At 37.0% G+C, this 19,875-nt stretch overlaps 1 protein-coding gene across 1 annotated transcript; it reads left to right on the plus strand.

The window, feature by feature from the left end:
• Positions 1 to 6,865: 6,865 nt before the first annotated feature.
• Positions 6,866 to 17,625, plus strand: LIN7C (lin-7 cell polarity scaffold C). Its single transcript, XM_036109491.2, has 5 exons — positions 6,866 to 6,947; positions 10,451 to 10,569; positions 11,045 to 11,116; positions 13,243 to 13,452; positions 14,193 to 17,625. The coding sequence occupies exons 1-5, from the start codon at positions 6,911 to 6,913 to the stop codon at positions 14,346 to 14,348; spliced, it is 594 nt and encodes a 197-aa protein (XP_035965384.1). The 5' UTR covers positions 6,866 to 6,910; the 3' UTR covers positions 14,349 to 17,625.
• Positions 17,626 to 19,875: the final 2,250 nt, after the last annotated feature.

The raw sequence follows: 19,875 nt of genomic DNA on the forward strand, positions 1-19,875 counted from the left end.
CAAAGTAATGTAGTTCATGTCAATAAATATTTTAGTTTAGTTAGATTTTAGAAGCTGTGGTAAAGTATAGCAAAGATTCCTAGAGGATTATCTCCGCATTTATTTCCCTCTTCCTCCCCAGGGACCGGGTTGAGATTTTGTGTAGCTGTGCCCTTTGTCAATCAAAATCAAAGACTTAATTTCCCATTTCCATCACAGCAAGCTGAAGCTATGTAACTGAGTTCTGACCAAAGAGATGTAGGTTAAAATATTATGTGAGACTTCTCGGAAAGCTGCTTAAAAGATGCTGACTTGGGCACCTGGGTAGCTCAGTTGGTTAAGCGTCCGACTTCAACTCAGGTCATGATCTCAGGGTTTTGGGATTGAGCCCCACTTCAGCCTCCCTGCTCAGCGGGAATCCGTTTGTCCCTCTGCCCACCCTCCGACTCGTGCTTGCTCTCTCTCTCTCTCTCTCTCTCTCAAAAAAAAAAAAAAATCCTTAAAAAAATGCTGACTTGACTAGGAAGGGTGATTATTACTTTTATGCAAAAACATATTCTATTTTTCTGGCCTGCAACTCACATGTAATAACCGGAACTCCTACAGCCATCTTAAATCATGAGTAAACTTAATGATCAAAGCCATGTCCTAGGACGGTGGTACAAAATGACAGAAACCAGGAATCCTGATGAAACTGAGGAGCTATCATACTTGCCCCAAATTACCTATCTCTGAATTTCTTTTACTTACTTTATTTATTTTTTTCTTTAAACAGATATATCTAATCTGGTACATCTTTCCACCCAGAAATAAAGAATTTCTTTGTCTTAATTCTCATACATCTTTTACTTACTTTAAATGCACTATTACTTTGGACTTTCATGTTTTTATGAAGCCGCACCTAATATTAACTGATACATAAATATTTCATTGTAATTCAGCAATATTTTTGAAGGACTAATACGTGCTAGGTAGGTAATTCTCAACAAAGAGAGCACATCACAAATACCTTCATAATTTTCAAAAAATGAAAATGTTCATTTCATCCTCAAGGCTTTCTGAATCAAAATTTACATGCTGGGCCTCTGGTATGAAGAAAATTAAATATATATATATACACACACTATTATATACATTAACAAATTATATAAATTAGATGTATGAATATATATAGTCATATATAATATATACATAGTTATATATAATATGCATAGTTACATTTAATATATATTATATATAATACATATGTAACATATTTTTTATTTCTGTAAGGTTGGTAGTAATTCCTGATTTTAATAATTTGAATTTTCATTATTTCCTAGTCAGTTTAGCTAAAGGTTTGTCAACTTTGTTGTTCTTTTCAAGAAACCCAGTTTTAGTCTCATTGATTTTCTTGTTTTTATTTCTATTCTTTTTTCTATTCTATACTGGTTTTTGTTCTTTTAACTCTATTTCTTGCTCCAAACTTTATTTTTTCCATACTTGCTTTGGGTTTAGTTTACTGTTCTTTTTTGAGTTTCTTAAAGTTTAGGTTATTGATTTGAGGTCTTTCTCCTCTTTTAATATAGGCATTTATAGCTATAAATTTCCCTCTAAACACTGCCTTAGCTGCATCATGAATGTATTTTTAAAGCCCTGTAGAGAAGAGAATTCTGGTGTATAGTTGGTGAGAATATGCTGTACTTCTTTGCCATTATAAGATTTTGGGGTTTTGTGTGTGTGTGTGTGTGTGTGTGTGTGCATGCACATGTGTGAGCACATGTCTGTTTTTTGTTTTTTCCACTTTCCAATGTGGTTGCTGAACTGTTGAGTAGACAAAGCTTTTCTTATAAAGCAAAACGCCTTGGCTCAGGTTTGGTTGGATTTGCAGAAAGACTCTTGCTGGTAGCTCAAAGAATTCTTTCACAGCCTAATGTAAAAAGCAAGGGCATGTTTGTTTTACTTGATTTTCTCTGTAAAGTGAAGATTTCCTAGGCTATATGGGCCCTCCTTAAAGGGCCCTTTCAGTTGGAAGTTTCCTTCTCTGCCTGTATTTCTACTAAGCATATTTTTGGCAGCCCTGACACAATGTTTATGTCCTGTAAGTAGAGGTCAGCTAGTAGTGAAAACTTCCTGTGCTACCATAAGTCTTTTCCCTTGGCCTGGGTACCTTGTTATTTGCCATGCTTTGTCCACAATTTGGCAGCACCGCTACCCACTCTACGTGACAAATGACATCATTGCTATAATGAGAATTCCAAGCAGCACCACTGGATCAAAGCCCATCTGTGTGCCTGCTCCCACACTTGACAAAACAAATTCCAAATTCATTCAGCATGCCGGTGCCATTTAGTCACTGTGACATATCCCAAATTTTGGACTCTGTGCAAAACCCAATCTGTGCCCACAAAATTAATCATGGAACACATTTTATGACGTTTGACAACAACTTAAAAGGTTCTCATCTCTGGCAGGTGGCTCTGCCAATCTGCAAGTATGTGCATGACAAATTCTGAACAATATATTATGTGGCTGAAAATATATCATGCAGGATGCACACCCTGGAGAGAACCAGAATGAGTCCAAACAATCCTGAGGTCTGTCTCAGGGATACATAAGCCAGACTGCTGTCTTGTGAAGGAAGGATGATGGCCCCAGGTACACACAGAAAGCCAAAGAAAAGGCAACAGCTCGTGTGCCAGTAAATGCTGAGAACATTGGCACAGTCGCCTGTGTTGGCAGGACCAAGAGTTTGAGATGGCTAATTTAAGCGACAAGATCCTGGCAAACAGATTTATTTAGGGCAAGGGTGCGTCAGAAAGATGCCAGAAAAATACATCAATCTGTGCCTTTACATGTACTGTAGAGTGATGATGAGACAGTTGACATTAAAAAAGTAAACCCTTACACTTTAATATAATCTGCAGCTCATCCTAACAACAAGTAGGGTTTTGCTTTCAATCCCTGGTACTCCAAGATGGGGTTTTATGTTCTCATCTGAGATCTTTGATCAAGAAAAATTTTCAACAGGTGTTCTTGAAGAGATTTCCCCATATGGTTGTGTTGAATTGATGAGACTAGTGTTTTTATATATTGTTTAGTTTATTTAAACATGTAGGCTATTTCACATTTGACAACATCATTCACTTCAAATAAAGGAAGATACTTATCTAAAATTTTACTTACTGAGGAGTATATTACAGGAACTCTGTTAGAAAAAGAAAGAAAATGGGGACTTTAGTTGTACTGATAGAACCCTTCACTTAAGAGCAGTATTTTACTCTGTACTAAGACATAACTGTTTTTACATATCTATCATGTACAGTAGTGCTTATTTGTGCATAGTTCAGCAATAAAACAATAAAATGTGAAAATAATAGCAAAACATTCCACTTGGTGTGTCTGGCTTCATCATGTGACTTTCCATGTTCCATTTTCCGTCTCTAGACAGCCTCCTACTCCCAATTTTCCCCACCTACTCCCTTCTTCTCTGACTTGATGCTGTCTCGGTACATTGTATTTGCAATGTCTTGGGTTAGGAAAGCTTTCATAACCTGGCAGCCTACTTAGGACTTTAATTCCTCATATGAAGACAAAATTTGCATAATTTAGCTTTCACTGGGATTTATCTTCACTCAGAGTTCCTATTCTAAGTCTGAGTCTTCCTTTCTATCTCTGAGGCAGAAATTAGTATGAGGAAGCAACAGGTAAAGAGGAGTTCTTCCACAGGAAGAGCAACTTCTTGATTCGGAAGTGAGTCCTAATAACCTGATGAGTCAATAACCTGATAGTGGCATGAAACTCAAAACAGTTCTGCCTCATTTGTGCTCACAATTGCCTCCTTTGGGACACAGGGCAGCAATCAGTCCTCTCTTCTGGAAAGTGAAGGAGCCGGACTCTAGGCTCTCTCAACTCCAGTAGTCAGGGAATTGTGAATTACAGAGTGGGATTTTAGGGGATCCCTCCTTATACTAAAACCGATTCTTTTATTTTGTGCATTGAATCAAATGGATTGTTAATTGACTCATATTTTCCCTGCTCGGTAGCTCCTAAAACTTTTTTCTTCGTTTCCTATGCTTAAATAATTAGTGATCTGTAACTGGCCTGATTCCCAATTCTTAGAATATGACTTTTCAAACTTTTTATTTTCTCTGAAAACTTTTAGGATTTTCTACTTATCCCTGGAATTCTGAAATTTTATGATGATTATGTATGTTAAGAAATTACTAAGAATGGGGTGCCTGGGTGGCTCAGCCGGTTGAGCGTCCAACTCTTGTTTCAGCTCAGGTCATGATCTCAGGGTCATGAAACTGAGCCCTGTGTCATCAGTCATCAGGCTCCCGACTCAGCAGGGAGTCTGCTCCCCTCCCCCTGCCCCTCCTCCCACTCTTGCACTCTCTCTCTCTCAAATAAATAAATAAATCTTAAAAAAAAAAAAAAGAAACTACCAAGGACAAGGAAAGGATCACTCAAAAGGAGCAAACAATCCCCAGTCCCAGTTACTGAGAAGTTTTCCTGTTCCTGCCAGTCAAAATAGAATCACATAATTCACGGGGCCTGGGATAAAGAACTTAGAAGGGTATTGACTCAGTAGTGGGACACCATTAGCCCTACACAAAAGGCTGAACTGGTTCCACCTAACAAAGCTTAAAATCAATCCTCAAAGGACAAAATTGTTTTCAAGTATCCTATCTGCACTTCAAAACAAATCTCAAATATTCATAGGGATACAAAAATATCCAGCACCCAAAAAGTAAATTCCACAATGCCTGGCATTATACATTCATATATATCTCACTGGTCATGCAAGAAACAGGAAATTATGAGTGTAATGAAGAGAAAAATCAGTCTATAGAAACAGTACCAGAAATAGCACAGATTACAAAATTAAAATAAAAACATTAAAATTGTCATTATAATTGCATTCTATATGTTCAAGAAGCTGTGGGAAAGATTGGGCATGGTAAGTAAGGACATGGGAAATGTAGAAACACACACACACCCTTAAATCTAAACTGCTACAGATAAAAACGATAACCGCTGAGACGAAAAATGAATGATTGGGATTAAGAGAATATTAAATGTCAAAAAAAGGAAACAGAAAAATTTAAAAAAACAAAATGAATAGAGTACTAGTGAGCTGTAAGACAGTGTCAGACAATGGAATGTACATGAAAGTGGGGTCATCAAAGGAGAGGAGCTGGAGGATGGAGGAAAAGAAAATATTTGAAGAAATAAGGGCAATGTCTGCATCTGTCTTGTTCCACGGGACATTCTCAGTGCCTAGCAAGACACCTGGTAGACACTAGACATTTAGCAAACATTTCTTGAAAATATTTGTGGCATAACAATGAGTAAAAGATAAGCACATGAGTGCTACTGCAGGGTATAAGGACTATCAGGGACCAAGGAAGAACACTTTGAAGAGAGGGAAGCTTAGTAGAAGTGGCGCTTCTTCAAGCAGACAGGGAGAATGGGTTCAGTTAGAAGGTGTATATGGTTTGGAGAACTGGAGGAGATGAACAAGGGCATTTTATATAAGAACAACATAAGTGAAGACTTGGAAGCAAGAATAAACAATAAACAAGAATAAACATTTTAAATATATCATCCCAACTGGAGGGGTGGTTGCACTTGAGGGATAATGAGAAATGAGATTAGATGGATAACTTAAGGGTCAGAGTATGCAAGTCTTTAGAAATAGGAAATGGCGGGGGGGTACCATTCAAAGTTTCTGAACAGAAACCCTTGATGATGAAATCAGGGTTCAAGGGGAAAAGAGTATAATGATGACATTCATGATGGATTAGAAGAAAATATTATACTTGAATGGAAAGAGTGGGCTGGAGACAACCAGGAAGTTGTTACAACAATCCTACCATGAAGTGTTGAAAACTTGTATATGAAAGCACCTGGGGTGCCTGGGTGGCTCAGTCGGTTGGGCGTGTCTGCCTTTGGCTCAGGTCATGATACCAGGGTCCTGGGATAATGTCGTGCATCGGGCTCCTTGCTATGCTTCTCCCTCTCCCTCTGGCTGCTCCCCCTGCTTGTACTCTTTCTCTCTCTGTGTGTGTCAAATAGATAAATAAAATCTTAAAAAAAAAAAAAGAAAGAAAGAACTAACCTAACACAGTTAACAGCAGAGACATGGCTTAAATGATTAAATGTCAGTGAGATCTAAATACTGGGCAAATTAATATTCCATTTAAATTAAGTACTAAATTTTTTCTTGGTTCATGAATTTTCAGAAGTGGCCCTAAGAATCTGTAATGCATTAAAAAATTTGCTTCATATTTCATTTACATAAGATTTTGGATCAGCTTTTTAAAATGGTTCCTTTGTGCACCAAAGTGCCTTGTTCTCTTGCTCACCCAGGTGTTTCATGCTTTTTTGTACTTTCCATCCTTACTCTCAAACAGATTTGCAGGGAAGACTCGTGCCTTGATTTTTAAAATTAAAGCCATGCTGCCACAAAAGGAAAATTTATCCCGTTACACAGTGTCACCGAATCCCAAAGTTTAAGGGTGGAAAAGAGCTTGGAGATAGCACCTTTCATCGCACAGACAGGGAAATTGAGGCCAAAGGAGATTAAGAAGTCCAGACTCATAAGCCATTAATGGTCAAGCCAGGACAAGAATCCAGACTTCCACTTGGAGCCAAAAGTTCCAAGCGGGCGGGACAAGGCTTGAGTCCGAGGTAGGGAGCAAGAGTCAGGAAAGGTGCTTCTTCATTTTCAGAGACCAGGGGATCCGCTAACCTCGGAACCGCTGAATGTTCTGCGCAAGACCAAGGCCAAGATCCCCGCACCCAGGTCTCCTCCACTACCCTCAGAGCCACCGCTCCTACTCTCGCGATGCTGTCAATCCGTCGCCCTTCCAGCTCCTACTAAGCCCCGCCCCTCCACCGCACCCTATGTCGTCATTTCCTGTGGGTCTGCAGGCAAAGGGAGAAGATGGCGGCGCTGGGAGAACCTGTGCGGCTGGAGAGGGGTGAGTGCGGCCGAGGCCGAGACCCAGACCGAGGTGGGCGGAGGGGGTGAAGGAGTGCCGTATTGCCGGAGGGGAGGAGGGGCGACCCAGGCTCCGAGACCGGATCCAGGCTGTCCCTCGCGCCGAAGTCGCTGCGCCTGGCCCCTCGGAGGGCGCCTGTGGTCCCTTGACTGACACTCAGACCCCTGCTCTGTTCACGTGGACTGTGCCCGGGCACAGCACAGTTAAACACCACCTGTCCGCGTTCGCAGACACACGCCGCATACGCGCTCCTTTGGTGCGCACAGCAGACGCGTCGTCCGGAGACGTGTCAAGCCCAGAAGCAAACATCACACGCCCAGTTCGGACCGACTGCACTCACTGCCCTTATTTATGCACGCACGAATCCCGTGTCCCCGCCTTCACTCACAGATCGCGGACATCCCGGACACACAGCGCATTTACCACAGAATCCTTATTTACGCACGAACTCCGTCATTATTTTCAGCACAACCTCACTTGTGTTTGTTTTGGGCTATTTCCTGGCCTTGGTGCCCCTCCCACGTACAGAGAAGGTGCTTTAAAAATTATCCTGCTGATTTGGTCTTGGGAAGAAGGTTACATAACTAGTTGGAATAGTGGTAGGTTGTAAAATATTGAACGTATAGTCTTATTCCCTCTTTACAAACCTTAAAACTTAACTGTGGCTGGTTGCTTGCCTTTTAGAGCAGACTGTCAAGGAGAGTCAAATCTGTTCTGCTGAGTAATTAGATACGGAAGAGCCAGTGAAAATACATGGCTGTGTTCCTGTCAGGGTCCTCAGCATTCCACACTTTCCTTCCCCAAACCTTTATTTCAAGCATGCTTTTGACACACCAGTATTAGAAGTTATTGGTGAGTCAAAAACAAACTGAACAGTTTGAGTACTAGTAGTAAACGAAATATAGAGTGGCTATTGTAAATATCTTCCAAATATTAACATTTGCCTGTCAGCCTGAATATTAACTTCTGCCCCAAGAAGAAATATATTTTTGGAATTATTGTATTTAGAGAAACCTCTTTCCTCATACCTTCACACAAATGCTCACTTAACATTATTTATTCCTTAGGGTGTTCACTATTTGTAAGTCTCTTTATAAATGATATTGTTTCCCTCCTGCCCACCAGACCATTAATTAAAGCATCATTTTTGACAGAGGAGTAGCTACTCTGGGAAGACTTACTAAGTTAGGCCTAAGACTGTGACATATTCCTCCTGAGCACAATGGCACTGTGCTTTGTGGATGGGAACAAATCTGTTCTTTGTTAACAGGAGTAGGTGTTTTTCTTTGAAAGCCAGTTGTAGGATTCTAACATGTTGGCGGTCTTTTGTATTTTTAAGTGCAGCACAAAGTGTGAAACTTTACCTCTGGCATTTAGTTTTGGTAGTCATGGCTTTGTTTTTTTTGCTTTTTCAGAGTTCTTTTCAGTTCTATAATAGAATGCTCAGCAGCTTAGTAGGATGAATTACTAGTGGTTGCCATTTAGCAGGATAAGAAAGATTACCTCAGCTGTTCCTTCTTTAGAATTTGGTTTAACAAACTCTATTAACAAACACTCCCAACAGTCCTACAATATAAAATTGTGCATATGATCAAGATCCTGAGTGTCTTCTAAATAATCAAAACATGATTCAGTGGAATACATTTGAGCACGTATTAGGTACAGTTTAGGTTCAGTAAAGAGTTGTTTCAATTTTTTGTTAAATTTGAAATATTTATGTAGTTTACATATCATAACTTTGTAAATTAAAATAATCCATGAACCAACAGTCCCCATTCACCAGTCATCCTAGTGACAGGTTATCAGAATGGGGAAAGTCTGATTCCATTGCATTTGATTAACATCAGTTTAAGCTTTTATTACCTGAAATTGAAAAATCTACTTCTTTTTTCACTACATTTATTCCTAGTTTTGCAGTTGCATACACAAAGAAGGCCATATTAATTCTATAAAGAAAAAGTTCCAGACTTGTGGGTATAAGACAAAGTTTAGAGCCTTTTCCTTTTAAAAGGAGGCAAAGAATAATACACTAATAGGTACTCTAGCCCCTTGGGGTACAAAAACAGTTAAGAAAAAAAAAAAATAGAGGCAGTTACTAACAGTGTTTTAAACATGACTCTGAATCTTTTTTTTTTTTAATATAAAGATTTTATTTATTTATTTGAGAGGGGGGGAGCACAGGGCAGGGGCAAGTGTTGGAGGGGGTGGGACAAAGAGAAAGGGAGAAGCAGACTCCCCACTGAGTGCGGAGCCTGACTCAAGGCTCATCCCAGGACCCAGAGAACATGACCTGAGCCTAAAAGGAGAATCAGACTCCCCACTGAGTGCGGAGCCTGACTCAAGGCTCATCCCAGGGCCCAGAGAACATGACCTGAGCCTAAAAGGAGAATCAGACTCCCCACTGAGTGCGGAGCCTGACTCAAGGCTCATCCCAGGACCCAGAGAACATGACCTGAGCCTAAGGGAGATGCTTAACCGACTGAGCCACCTAGGCTCCCCAACCTGACTCTGAATCTTATAAAATTTCTTAATTCATAAAACACTCTCACACTTCCCAATGAGAATTTCCTAACATGCTTAATATATTTGTGTAAATGTGTACAACCCTTTAATATTTCTTATGATTAATTAATGTTCAGGTAACATAACATTTATGCTCACTACATGCCAGACATGCATTTTTTGGTTTAGTTGTCAAGTAATTCTTATAAGGAAGGTACTGTTACTTCCATTTTACAGCAGAGACACTGGGGCACAGACGTTAAGTAACTTGCCCGAGATCACACAGCTAATATTGAGGCCAGATTGACAAAACTTTTTATTTTTCTATTTTGTAAACATATGTATTTGATTGAGGTTGTCTTAATTAAAAGACTGTGTTAATGATTGAGCTGAAAGCAGGCCACAGTTAATTTATTCCTTTATACCATTGTTTTAACTGTATCCCTGCCACTAACTGTATCTGATATTGAATGGTTCATATCCACATATAAATTGTGGTTTTCTTTGGGAAATGAACAGGAATTTCACTAGCACACAGTCTTTGCACTACTCTGTGCTTTGATTACTAATAATGATAGATAAATTTTTATTGACTAACTAGTTCCAGAAAGAACTGTCAGTGTTTTGAAGCAATAAAGTGTTCATGTGTCTCTCACATTTGAACCTGTCCTTTCCTGTGACATTTAGTATTTTATTTTCAGTTTTCCTCCATCTTTCAAAGATACTATTTTCCAGATCTTGTATGTGTGCAACATTAGGTTCTTAATTACATAAAAATTTAGCATTCTCAGATTTTGCATTCCCTCCCTCTTATGTGTATTCACATCCCCCCCCACCAAACACACAAGCTCACACTCTTACACTTTTTTTCTCCATATTTTACATTTTTCTGGTTAATCCTTGAGGATTGAATCCTGTTACAGGCATTTAAAGAATCTTCAGAGAAAATTATTTATCAGTGTATGTTTGTTTAACTCTAGATATTTGTAGAGCAATTGAGTTGTTGGAAAAACTGCAAAGGAGTGGAGAGGTACCACCACAGAAACTTCAGGCTTTACAAAGAGTCCTTCAAAGTGAATTCTGCAATGCTGTAAGAGAGGTAAGTAAATGGGATTAAATTTACCAAAAGCTTGAGTTAATTAGGTGTAAGATAATACTCTGAAATCTGGGTTCAGAAGTTTTTAAGAAAACAAACTTTAGTAAAATATTAGAACCTATCCATCTCATTTTTTGAAAAGAATTTTTTATTGAAGTGTAATTTACATACAATGTTATATGAATTTCAGGTTCTGTTCATTACTCAGTGTTCACCACAATAAGTGTAGTCCCCATCTGTCACCAGACATGTTATTACAGTACTAAGATTATATTCCCTATGCTATACTTTTCATGTCCATATTCATTTTATAACTGGAATTTTGTACCTCTTCATTTTTTGGAATTTTTAATAGAAAAACATTTTACTGAGATGGCATAACTGCCTAAAACTTGAACACACTCATTTACCTGACTTAGAACTCAAACATGGTATATTCTGAGATTTTAAATCATGATGATAACTTTGGGTTTTACAGGTATATGAACATGTCTACGAGACTGTGGACATCAGTAGCAGTCCTGAAGTGAGAGCTAATGCAACTGCAAAGGTAATTGTTTTGTTTTGTTTTTTTATTTAGTAAAAGTGAGAGAATTCATCATAAATGAGAGGTTTAAAATAGATAATTATTAGATATTTGATAGGCCTATTTTGAAAACTAACATAGAGTATCTTTCAAGCCACACTAAACTGTCTCAAATACAGAGACAAGACATTTTTTATTGGCTTTACAAGAAATACTTTATCATACCGTTTAGATAATGCATTAAAAATACACTTGAACAAAAATAGTAATACACATGTAATACATAGTTGTTATATATAATATACATATTACATCACTAATTACATAAATTTTCATCAAAACTCTGAGGTATATATTATTCTGATTTTATTGGTGAGGAAACATTAGATTAGGTTATTTTTCTTAAACCACACAAACAGCAAATGGTAGAACTGGGTATTCCCCCAGGTTGCTCTTTGCTTTTCTCCTTTACCTTAACTCTGCAAATACAGGTAAATGTTGTTAGTAGGTTACCTCTTCAGAGCTGCATATGGCAGGTTTTATGTGCTTTTCTGTGCCAGTGATTTCCTCCGATATTTCCAGCATTGACCTCAATGTCTATCATGTTTTGTTAAAATAAATTAATATCAGCATTAGGTGACTTATACTAGACTTAGCCATTAGCAGATAATTTTGTCTTGTTAGGTACTGGTCCATGAAAGGAAATATTGGATTCCTTTTATGGAATATTGGATGTTGAATATAAACATTTAAACATGTGGGTATAGTTTGGAAGTGTGTAAAAAAATGTCTCTGTATTTGAGACAGTTTAGTGTGGCTTGAAAGATACTCTGTTAGTTTTCAAAATAAACCTATCAAATATCTACCATTTGCTATAAAAGTATAGAAACTTGGCTTGAAATTCCTTAATTTTATGACCTTCATGGCTTACTGAATTTCTGGGCCTTAGTTCTATTATCTGTAAAACAGGGCTTCTTTCAGACCTTGGAACCTAGTGGTATTCAACAAATCTTGATTTCCTCCTTCTTCCCATTTTTGCTCATGGGACGCTGATCTATCATGAAAAATGGTACCAGATTATTTCATTACCTTTAAAAGCAGAACGAAATCAGGGTGCCTGAGTGGCTCAGTCGTTAGGTGTCTGCCTTCAGCTTAGGTCATGATCCCAGAGTCCTGGGATTGAGCCCTGCATTGGGCTCCCTGCTCCACGGGAGGCCTGCTTCTCCCTCTCCCACTCTCCCTGCTTGTGTTCCGTCTCTCGCTGTGTCTGTCAAATAAATAAATAAAATCTTTAAAAAAAATAAAAGCAGAATGAAACCAAAAATCTCAACTTTGCGTTAGAATTAGTGTAGATTAGTCTAAATTTGAAAGTTTTAAAGAAGATGTGACTCTGTTTCATCTTCTGTGGGATTTTAGTATTAACTGGGTTGTTAACTGAAGCAACAAAAAAATTTCATGGTCATATGTATCCGTCTTTTTCTCAATATTGAATTATTTCTTTAATTAGCTATTTAGTATATAGTACAGAGATAGTACAGCAGCCCAAACGACTGCGTAAGAACACTTATCTCCTTACAGGTTATTATGTAGGTAGGTTGTGTCTTGTACAAAAGCTCCTAAAGGAGCCAGGCTATTCAGCCCAAAGCTTAGGGCTGCTGGTATGCTGGGGGAGGAGTTTTCTCTTTAATGTGCACCAGTGCTCATCTGCCAGGCAAGCCTGCTTGCCTGTTGCTGCACAGAAGTTCTGGACACTGGGTGGGCTGAGTGACCTAACCAATCTTAATACCTCCTACATGGACCCAGGGTATGCTTTCCAGTCATCATCTCTAAAACCCCATGCACTCACTTTTACCTTCTCCTAACTGCCAGTGAATGTGTGAGCGTGCAGACATCAAAAGTAAAGTAGTTTTAAAAAAGAGACAAAAAGGGGCACCTGAGTGGCTCAGTCGATTGAGCGTCTGCCTTCCTGGGATGGCCCCGCATCGGGTTCCCTGCTCAGCAGGGAGCCTGCTTCTCCCTCTCCCACTCCCCCTGCTTATCTCCCTGTCAAATAAATAAATAAAATCTTTAAAAAATAAAAAAATTAAAAAGAGACAAAAGAACTGAAACAATAAAGATCACATTTTTAAATATGTAAAATTTTCTTTGAGGCTACTGTGGCTGCATTTGCTGCCAGCGAAGGACATTCTCATCCTCGAGTTGTTGAGCTACCAAAAACAGAAGAAGGCCTTGGATTCAATATTATGGGAGGCAAAGAACAAAATTCTCCAATCTATATATCTCGAATAATTCCAGGTGGAATTGCTGATAGACATGGGGGCCTCAAGCGAGGAGATCAACTCCTTTCTGTTAATGGAGTGGTATGGATGAATTTTATTTCTATTTGTAGTCATGCATTGTAACCACTTGGGGGTGTATTTGAGTTATAGAAACAAGATGGGTGGGGGGGGGGAGCGTACCAAAAAAGCTCTGTAGTTTAGAAATCCCTTGGGGAGGGTATGTGCTACGATGAGCGCTGTGAATTGTGTAAGACTGATGACCTGTACCCCTGAAACAAATAATACATTATGTGTTAATAAAAATAAATAATTAATTAAAAAAAATAAAGAAATCCCTTGGGGGAATCCTGGGCAGTACTCTTTAGGACAGTGATACTTTTTAAGGCATTTTAAGTGTGTTTTGCTTCTTTTCCATTGTAAATTAGCAATGCTTAGTGTGATTGTTATGAAGTAATTAAGCTCTCCAGTAGTTAAGGAAGTACCTTAAATTAGAAGTCTGCCCTCATTTTAGTCTTACAGAATAGCAGTTGCTTAATTTACTTCTGACTTAGTGAAATAATAGGGCAAATTGATTGGTATTCGGAGTAATTATTTGGAACTTAAAAATCAGTTCCTGGACTATAAACAGAATATGATTTAGCAGAGAATTTCACACTGATTAAAATGACAAAGCCAGATTATCTCATAGGTTTGTAGTGTTGTGATAATAAAACATTAAAACTTTTTTACTTATATGTATTTTAAACATTTTTGTATTTTGAGTTACCTAACAAAACCTGAATATTAATTGTGTGTGTGTTCATGTCTGTTTTTTTTCCTAGAGCGTTGAAGGAGAACATCATGAAAAAGCTGTAGAACTGCTGAAAGCAGCTCAGGGAAAGGTTAAATTAGTAGTACGATATACACCCAAGGTCCTAGAAGAAATGGAGTCACGCTTTGAAAAAATGAGATCAGCGAAACGCAGGCAACAGACCTAATGCAATTCAAAACTTTATATTCCATTTTGCTTTTAGCTAGGAAAGTTTTACTTGTGACCTACTGATGGCCGCAATGCCAATGATTGTAAAAAAGAAACAGAAACTTCCCGTGAAATCCTCCTTGCCATTTTATAAACACCTATTTTAACATTGTTTATGGTTCCAGAGATGCATACACTTTTTTCTGACAAGAAAAAGTGAAAGGTGATGAGGGCAATTCTGTCCTGCTGTTTTTACAGGCCTTTTTCAAATGCAGATTTTGTCATAAAGTTGTTATAGATTTTTAAAAATGCTTTTTTAATATTAAAATGTACTTTTACATTCTTAATCTTTTTTTAGAAAAAAAAGTTTTCTTCATTTGGCTGCTTATTTAAAAATAACAGTTCTCCAATTCTTTTTTTGCTTACTCTATTTTTTTTAACCTGTAAAATTTCTTTACGGTTTCCAAGAAATTAAACGTAACAGTCTCAGCTACAGCAGTTCATTACACTATCAGTGTTAACACCACTGCTGCATTTTGTACTTTGAACACATGCATAATATATATAATCAGTGGTAAATCATAACGCAGCAGAGTGGAAGTTTTTTACTTTTATTTAAACATAATGTATAATGAATATTCATTTATACTGATTTATAAAAGTTTTTAAACACTGAAACAATCAATGCTAAAATATATATTCTTTCATAATATTTGAGCAGTGAGGCAAGAGGATGTAATTTGGTTGTTGGCATTACTGATTATTTATGTTCAACAATATATCATAAATTACAAATGCAAAAACAGGTTCAGGTTTCATCTTTTGCAAATTTTTTTAATGCTGTTCATTTTTATTTAAATATATTTCGTATATTTTGGTTTTTCCATTCCTAGAGATGAGCCAGTTAGTTTGTGCTGGTAAATAGCAGAAGCAAAGACAAAAAAGTAATACTTTTAACCTCACTAGCCTCAAGAGTTACACACTCTTAACTAGCTCAACTTAAAATAATTGATTTTAAATAGGAAGAAGATAGAAGTATATACTTAAGATACATAGAAATTATGAGGTGATATATTCATAAGAATCTGCAGACTCTTAAGTCAAAATGAGTAGGAACTCATTCATACTGAGATGGTTGAATTTAGAGATTTGATCTTTGATTCAAATGATGGGAATTCTGAGAGATACTTTCATTTGTCCACTGGATGTCACTCTTACTGAAAGGCAGCTAGTAGTGTAGGACTATGACTGAGGTCTTTTTCAAGATGGAAATTGAGAGTTGAAGTTCATTTTCAGTCACAACTTATAGGAAAATTTGTACGGATTTTAAGAATTTTAAGTGACAGATGCTAAAAAGAAGATAATGGGTTGAAATGTATAAGGAATTTATCCTAATTACTGACCCTGTGTAAAAAGTGGGCATTTTGTAACATTCCTTCAGGAAGAATAGAAATGTATACCTTTTTCTGCATGTTTGTGAGCACTGTGAGTCTTACAAGATTATTCCAGTTTTCAATGATTTTCAGAATAAAAGTCAATCAGCATTGTTATTTATCATTTAGGTATTGAACACTGGATTGCATTGCATGGTTGAATGTGTCTTTAGTCCACTATAAAACGTGCTTGTATTGATAGGATCATGTTGTTAAACTGTGTATTTTCAAAATTAATTGATGTTTTTAAAATGTTGAGACCAAAGTAGTGTAGAAGAATTATGGACTTACTTTAATTTAATTGTAAAATTATTAGAGGTATTTGTTGTAGAGCTTTACATATTAAAGAGAGATATTGGTGCATATAAAAACAGTAATATTATTATGCTCGTATTGCATTACAGGGTAAGTAAATCCTGAAAAATCTTATTTTAGTATAGCTACAGCTGTAGTAGCTTTTAAGGGCGTGTCAGCGTTTCATTATAAATTATAGCTTCCTGGTTCAGTATCTCAGCTGTTTCAGAACTTTCAGCCAAGTTCAATCTTTTTTGGTGTTGAAACTTAGTAAGTTGAGTAAGCTATTTTTTTTTTCTTCTACAGTAATCCACAATCTGTTCGTTGTGTGGGTTGGCACTTATTTATAATTCTTAAAATAAAGATAGCTTAAAGGAGCCAAATACAGTAGTTTTGCTTGCTACTGTTGAGCATGAGTAGCAGTAGTTTGTTTTTGTTAATGGAGTTTTCACAGTGTATCCCAGAATTTTAAATCTTGACCACAGAAAAATACAGTCATTCAGTGGCAAAGATGTACAGTAGTGGTCTAGTATAGTGAGGGAATGAGGGAGTTGTCATCTTATAAATAAATGTATGATTCATGAATGTAAGCACATTATAAGTAAATAAGTTTTTTATTTGTAAATTATAAACTACCCAATTTCCATCTATTTTCTTGGTATTTCAAAATGGGTGGATTCAGTGATTCTCAGCCTTCGCTGCACATTAGAACACCCTGCAGAGCTTTAAGAAATAGTACTACAGGAGTCCCATTCCATACCAAGGAAGTTCAGAATCTCCGAGGGTGGGGCCAGATACTTATTTTTTTAAAGTTTCCAGGTGGTTCTAAAGGACATCTAGGGTAGAGAACCACTTGTTTTCCCCTTTATAAAATGTTCTAATTACACTGGACTCTGTTTGGAAGTACCAGAATAGAATAACTCAAATTACAGCTACTGTTAAGTAGCTGCAAATACAATAATTGATTATCTTCCTTAGTAATTTCTTTAGGAATAAAAGATATTTGGCATTCCTTATTTGGGAAGTAATTACAGTTTATCTTTTATCTTTTTTTTTTTTTAATCTGCCAGTAGTTTAAATGTAAAATTTTAATGTCTGTCATCTTTCTGCCCCTTTTGCCTTTAAAACTTAACAAAAATAAATGTTTATTTGTTGAGAAAGCATGTTTAAAAGCTGCAGATGAGAAATACTGTCATTGATAATTATGTGCTGTCTTCATATGGCCACTTTATCCAATAGTATACTAGATTATAATGGCCTGGTTTGGGGTTTGATAATTCAGATGTGTTTTAAAAAATCACTGTCTTCCTCTTCTAAATTTTTTAGTTATTTTGCTCAAGTACTTAAGTGTTTGGCTCAAGTACTTTGTTTACAATTTAAATGGATATTATAGCATTTAATAGAAGAAATGGCTATGGCTTCTCTGAAAAGAACATCAGCATGACTTGGTGTAGACTTAAAAGAATACATGTTGTGAATATTTTATAATGTGGAATGATCACTGAAATATCCAGGACTCTGGTAATTGTATTTCCTGAATAAATGTATGTTTATGAATTTTCTAACTTACATTTTGTTGTCTCTTCTAACAATCTGGTTTTATACTTTCTATTGTCCAGAATTCCAATAGTGTTTCTTCAACAGTTGTTGTAGTTCTGTAATGGTTAAATAGTGGAGAAAACCAAATTGCTTGCTCATTAATTTTCAAGAACTTCCAAACTAATTTGTATTTGGACATAGTTTTTAAAAATATCAACAAACAGTATGCTTCTACTTTAAATTCTTTAGTTGGAGGCAAAGAAATAAACCCCAAATGGATTTAACACTTTTTCAAGAGATGACTTAATTTACCAAGTTCTGATTCTAAGGTTTATTTAAAACAAATTTGTATTATGTTCTTGTTATTTGGATTTGAAAAAAAATTGGTATAACTACACAATAAATGTGTTTCTGAAAGCTCTGTATAACATAACTTTTAAATAAGGTGAAAAGCGTAATGTATGGTGGTTACTGGAGTGAACCTTTGAATTCCTATATTTTGTTTTGTCTTTCATAAAATATAACTACAGAAAAAATTCTCTTGTGTTATTTTGAGAGAGGCAGTATGGCATGTGATTGACGGCACAGCATCTGTGGGCTGACTACCCTGGTGTGAATCCTAGAACCACCATTACTGTGTAATCTTACATACGTTACTTCTCTGTGCCTTAGTTCCCTCATCTGTCATTTGTAATAAGAATGCCTGTAACTGGTCATTATCTGTAAAGCCCTTGGAAAGGTGCCTGGCATAGTGAGTGCTATTTGTGTTTGCTATTATTTGCATGTAAAAGCTTCAGGGACATGTGGCCACATAATTAAAATTAGCAAGTTCTTAATTTTGATGCCAAGGAAATAGCCTTTAAATTATGCTTGAAGTGCACCTGGGTGGCTCAGTCGGTTGGGCATCTGCCTTCCACTCAGGTCATGATCCCGGCATCCTGGGATCCAGTCCCACATCAGGCTCCTTGCTCAGCGGGGAGCCTGCTTCCCCCTCTGACCCTTCCCCCACTCTTGTGCTTTCTCTCTTAAAATCTTAAAAAAGATAATAAATAAAAATTATGCTTGAAAACTCCCTAAGGAATAAGATTCATAAGCAATTTTCAGATTTCTGTCCACTCAGATCAAAGAAGCTAATGGAATTCTAAAATTAGTGGGGTTTTGGGGGTGGAGGATTGAGGCCACATTCAGAATGAAAATCATACTAAGTTCAAGTAAGGGATTTGTTCAATCAGAAAAGCAATTTTTAGGAAGGATATGACCTAGCTCTAGAGAAAATGGGTTGCTGGGATGGGTGTCAGACAAATAAAAGGCATAATTCAGCATTGTGAATTTTTAAAATGCATGAAGATGTATCAAGCCACGAGGAGTACAACAAAAAGGATTTATTGTTAGCATTCAGTTTCTTCAAAATATTAGTAAGCCGGAATACCCATTCTCTAAATCTTTCAATTCTGGTTTTGTAATATTCACTGTTGTTAATTACTCTCATTTTAACTAATGAAGTGGTGACCCAGTTTTTTGTACACTTATTTATTTGGTGGCAGATAACCTCCACCTGATGGAATTTTTAAGATTTACTTTATATGGTAAGTAAAAGGTAAATTCGTACAGAACCCATTAGTAAATTTTATTCCTTCAATTCTAATTTTTAAAAAAAAAAGCATGCTTTATATAACAAGATACGGGTGAGAGCTTTCCTAAGTCTCATCAACTGCAGAAGTATATTTTGGACTGTCAAGATTTGGTCCTATAAAAAGGCTTTTTTTTTTTTTTTTTTATGTTTTCTTTAGGGGAGGAAGTATGGAAGAAATCTAATTTGTTACAATGTCCAGAATTGTTGTAACCAATGGGATAAAAAGAAAATTTAGCCATTAGTTGCTGATAAGTTCCCCTTATTCGGCCCTTATTTGGCAGTTATGGAAAGTAATTCTAATCAGGGGAAATGTGAACGCAGACACGGGGAACACCATGGGAGGATGAATGGGGTGATGCTTCTACAGGCCAAAGAACACCAAAAATTTGCCAGCCAACCACCAGAAGCCAGCAGAAAGGCATGAACAGATTTCTCCCTCACAGTCCTTAGAAGGAGAAAAACCTGCGGACACACCTTGATCTCGGACTTTAGTTTCCAGAACCATGAGAATAAATTTCTCTTACTTAAGCCACCCAGCTTGTCTTACTTCGTTACAGCAACCCTAGAAAACTCATCTACAAGAGATCCATGTTTTGATGGCCTCAATTACCAAAAATAGGTACAGAAGCAAAATTAAATAGGACTTC

The sequence above is a fragment of the Halichoerus grypus genome, chromosome 11, assembly GCF_964656455.1.
Source record: "Halichoerus grypus chromosome 11, mHalGry1.hap1.1, whole genome shotgun sequence".
In the NCBI taxonomy this organism is placed as follows: domain Eukaryota; kingdom Metazoa; phylum Chordata; class Mammalia; order Carnivora; family Phocidae; genus Halichoerus; species Halichoerus grypus.

What these genes read in the sequence shown, in the direction of transcription:
- LIN7C (XM_036109491.2), top strand. Translation starts at nt 6,911, where the DNA reads ATGGCGGCGCTGGGAGAACCTGTGCGGCTGGAGAGGG. An exon ending in TCTGCAATGCTGTAAGAGAG is followed by an intron (nt 10,570 to 11,044) that starts GTAAGTAAATGG and finishes TGGGTTTTACAG; the next exon opens with GTATATGAACATGTCTACGA. An exon ending in TCCTTTCTGTTAATGGAGTG is followed by an intron (nt 13,453 to 14,192) that starts GTATGGATGAAT and finishes TTTTTTTCCTAG; the next exon opens with AGCGTTGAAGGAGAACATCA.